The sequence below is a fragment of the Merops nubicus genome, unplaced genomic scaffold, assembly GCF_000691845.1.
Source record: "Merops nubicus isolate BGI_N331 unplaced genomic scaffold, ASM69184v1 scaffold43171, whole genome shotgun sequence".
In the NCBI taxonomy this organism is placed as follows: Eukaryota; Metazoa; Chordata; class Aves; order Coraciiformes; family Meropidae; genus Merops; species Merops nubicus.
This window is the reverse complement of record NW_008587235.1, coordinates 525-4,640: the sequence shown is the minus strand read 5'-3', so window position 1 is coordinate 4,640 and position 4,116 is coordinate 525. Positions and strand designations below refer to the sequence as shown.

The 4,116-nt window shown below is 60.0% G+C and overlaps 1 protein-coding gene across 1 annotated transcript in view; it reads right to left on the bottom strand.

Moving 5' to 3' along the window:
• Window positions 1-519: 519 nt before the first annotated feature.
• The window catches only part of LOC103781141 (nuclear receptor coactivator 1-like), a gene marked incomplete at its 3' end in the record, with an annotated part of 4,114 nt that continues 517 nt past the window's right edge, over window positions 520-4,116 (bottom strand). Inside the window, exons 2-4 of the mRNA XM_008948843.1 lie at window positions 2,524-2,698; window positions 1,192-1,375; window positions 520-609 (exon numbers count right to left, since the gene is read on the bottom strand). Of these exons, the coding sequence (XP_008947091.1) occupies window positions 520-609; window positions 1,192-1,375; window positions 2,524-2,698 (449 nt within the window). The remainder of the gene's footprint in view (window positions 610-1,191; window positions 1,376-2,523; window positions 2,699-4,116) is intronic.

Sequence of the window (4,116 nt, the reverse complement as noted above, 5' to 3'; positions counted from 1 at the left end):
TCCAAGCTCCCAGATCCAAGCTCCCAGCTCCAGCATCTCGGCGCGTCCCTACGGGCTCTGCGGAACGGGGAAGGGGGAGACGCCGGCGGGCGTGGGACGAGCTGGGGCTGAACCAGGGCCAAACTGGGGCCAAACTGGGGCCAAACTGGATCCGTTGGGTGCCCGGGCACGTTTTGGCTGGCGCTCAGCGGGACGGGCAGTGCTGGTACCAGAGCCTCACCCCCCCTCCCCATCCAGATCTCCTCCGAACGGGCCCGTCGGCGGCTCCGGCCTGTCCTAGGAAAGAGCCCTCACGGGGCCAGGCCAAGGACCCCAGACCCTCGGTGCCTCTTCCAGCTCTTCCATGCCCACAGCAGTGCCCCGAGGGTTGGTCGTCCCCCAACGGGACCCCCGTGGCTTCGACCTGACCCTGCCAAAGCAGGGCTGGCCCCCCGGTGAGGAACGGAACGTGGCGGGGGCAGGGGGAACCCGTCAGACTCCTCGGGGTACCTGAGATGTGTTTAGCAGTGTCTTACTGACCTGCGCCCCGTCTGCTTCTGGTTTCAAAAGGTCAGAGGAGGAGAGCTGGTTGCAGTAAAGCCCCGCGGGTCTCAGCGCCGGGTCATTTACCTGTCAAAAGCAAGAGCTGGGCTCAGTGGAGGATCCCGGGGGCCACGGGGGGCTCTCCCCACCTCTTGACCTGTGCCTGGGGCTGCTGCTGACCCCTGGGGGTGTTTGGCCCCCAGGAGTGTGAGATGCCACCCAGCTGCCCCCCCCCCGAGAGGGGCAGGAGGGACCCACCACAGCAGGGACCGGGCACCTTCCTCACCAGCTTCTACACAAACCCAACGAGCTGGGAGCTCAGTGGTGCTGAGAAACCCTAAAAATGTTGGAGGCATCTCAGTCTGGCCCAAGGGAGGATGCTGCCTGTGGAAAGGTCCCGTATCTAACCCTTCTTCTCCTTCCCCAGCTCCCTGGGATGAGCAAACCAACCCACTGCCAGCCCACCACAAGGTTCTGGAGATGCTCAGCACAACCCTGCACCCCAAAAAGGACACAGAGAGGACGCTCTGGGGTGCTGGTGGCCTTGGGCTCCAGCACAGCAGCAATGCCAAGGGAGACAGGTGGACCTTTGCTGCACCACCAGGAACCAGAAGAGCAGATGTGGAACCTCTGGGAGGTGAGTGACCCTCCTGGGAGCAGGGAACTGACCTGCTCTGAGCACATGGAGTTCATCCCGGGCATCTGCAGCGAGTTCATCTGCATCTGTCCAGCCATGGGGTTCATGTTCTGGACGTTGGTGTTGCCTCCTGCCATGGAGACCGTGATGCTCATGTTGTTGTACACGCCCTGCTGAGCAGGGGCTGGCTGGCTCTGCCCTGCTTGGCTGAAAACGCTGGCAAGAGAAGGAAAAACCCATCACTCAGGTGCCCACAGTGGTGAGAGGAACCTCAAGGCGTGTGCCCAGCTCCTGGTGTGGCCCAAGCTGTGATGGCAGCTTCAGCAGAGGCTCCTCCATGGGATGGGACAGAGCAGGAGAGACTCCAGTGCCAAGAGAGGGGTTGGTACAGGGCTCTGGGCTGGGTTCAAGGGTCACTCAGGCACTGAATCAGACCCACAGAATGATTTGGGTGGGAAAGGGGATGGCAGAGGCATCGAGTCCAACCCCCCTGCCCTGAGCAGGGACATCTGCAGCTAGAGCAGGGTGCTCAGAGCTCATCCAACCTCCCCTGGGATGGTGCCAGGGATGGGGCAGCGACCACCTCTCTGGGCAGCCTGGGACAGGGGCTCAACACCCTCAGCAGCAACAATTTCTTCCTTCTCTCCAGTCTCAATCTCCCTCTTGGAGTTTCCAACCCTCCCCCCTTGTCCTGTCCCAGCAGCTCCTGCTCCAAAGCTCATCCCCAGATGCAAAGCCCTGGTCTCTGTGACACCAAATTCACACCTCAACCACCCCAATTCTGCTCCAGGCAGGAGGACAGCTCTCCACCCCGGGGCCAGCTGAAGGATCCCAGCTCCAGCAGAGCCCCCATCCCACCAGATGGTCTGAGATGCAGAGCAAGGCACTGCCCGGGTGAGATTTTGGGGTTGGGTTTCTTTTTTCCCCCCCATTTCTGGAGATCTGAAGCTCAAAGGTGAGGCATGCAAAAAAAAGGCAACAAGTTTTTGTGGGTGACTCCTCCCCAGGTCAGAGCTGGAGGCATCTCAAGAGGGTCCCACTGGGACTGCTGCTCTGGTCTCAATTTAATGTCACGCTTCCCAACCCCACCTTCCCCAGACCTCATTAACCCCCTCATTTAATTAAAATCCAAAGACCTGCTTCAGCTCTGCCTCAACACTCCTTCATTTGAACATCTGAGCCGAGCTGCAGACGAGGACTTGGGTGGAGGGGTGAACCTCTGGAGGCCATCAGAGCAGGAGAACACACCCCGAGCCCAGCACGTGTCCTCGGCCAGGGGACACCCCCCCAGCACCCAACCAAGGTGTCACCCCCTCTGCCTGTGTCACCCCGTGGGCTCCAGGTTGTCCCCACCAGGCTCTTACTTGCTGTTCCCCAGGGCTCCTTGCTGCCAGGTCTTCATGTCGGGCGACTGGTAGCCGGGGGCTGGGGGGGCTGGCTGCAGCATGGGGCTCTGGGAGGGGGGCAGCTGAGGGGACATCAGGGGGCTGCTGGGGCTGAGCGACGGGGCGAAGGCGGCTTCGCTTTGCTGACCCATGCCTGGGGAAGGACAGAGGGTGTCAGTGGTGGTCAGACCCCTCCCAGCAGCCCAAATAACCTTCCTCTCCCCTTGGAACTGCTCCCACGGAACCAGAAGCTTCAGCTGTTGAGTTTTGGTCTCAGGGTCTCTGGTTTTCATTTGGGCAGCTCAAATGAAGGTGTTTTGGGGATGAAGGAGAGGGGAAACACCCCCCCCTCAAGTGGCTTCTGTCATAGAATTGTTTGGGTTGGAAGAGACCTTTAAGATCCTGGAGTCCAACCCTTCCCCCAGCCCTGCCAGGTCCCCACTGCCCCGTGTCCCTCACCCCACATCTCCACGGCTTGGAAACCCCTCCAGGGGTGGGGACTCCACCACTGCCCTGGGCAGCCTGGCACAGCCCTGGGCAACCCTCCAGGGCAAGAAATTGTTCCTCAGGGACAACTGAAACCTCCCCTGGGGCAACTTGAGGCCCTTTCCTCTTGTCCTGTTGTCCCTTGGGAGCAGAGCCCGACCCCCCCCTGGCTCCAGGCTCCTGTCAGGAGCTGTGCAGAGCCAGAAGGTCTCCCCTGAGCCTCCTTTGCTCCAGGCTCCGCACCCCCAGCTCCCTCAGCTGCTCCTCCCCACACTTGGCCTCTAGACCCTTCCCCAGCAGCTCCGTTGCCCTTCTCTGGCCCCGCTCCAGCCCCTCAAGCTCCTTCTGGTAAGGAGGAGCCCAAACCTGACCCTGGGTTAACCACTACTATTCCTAAAATCTACCTACTACTATCATCAGGGGTTCCTCTTTAGCACCCCACCTGCCTGGCAGGAGAACAGCCAGGGTTGTGATGAGCTGATGGCAAAGGTGGCTCCTGTGGGGCTACTCCTCACTGGTGGCCACCTTGCTGAGACCCTGCACTGAAGCTTGACCTTCAGGAGGTTGCCCTTCAGCACAGAGCTCTGCACCAGCTCACCCATCTCCTGAGGCCTGGGTGCAGAAGCAAGAGGCATGAGCTGCCTGCAGCTCGTCCCAGGTACCTCAGCAGGGCTCTGGACTGTCTCAGTGTGTGTATATTTAAGGTAGTGCACAGCAGAGGACTAGCCCTGCAGTTTCTCTAATTAATTAGTTTCTCTAATTTAAGGAATGAATTCTGGAATTATTTACCCCAATAACAGGGTGGGGTTTTTTTTGAGATTCATCCAGAAAAGGTCCCCTTAGGAGTTCAAACACCAGAGGTGTAGGCTGGGTGAGATGGCTGGGGGGACAGCTGAGCAGGGCTGGGCTCCAGAATCCCTGAATCCCAGATTGGTTTGGGTGGGAAGGGACCTTTCAAACTCACCCAGTCCCACCCCTGCAGGGACAGGGACATCTGCAGCTAGAGCAGGGTGCTCAGAGCCCTGTCCCACCTGACCTCAAATATTTCCAGGGATGAGGCTTCTACCACCTCTCTGGGCCAACCGG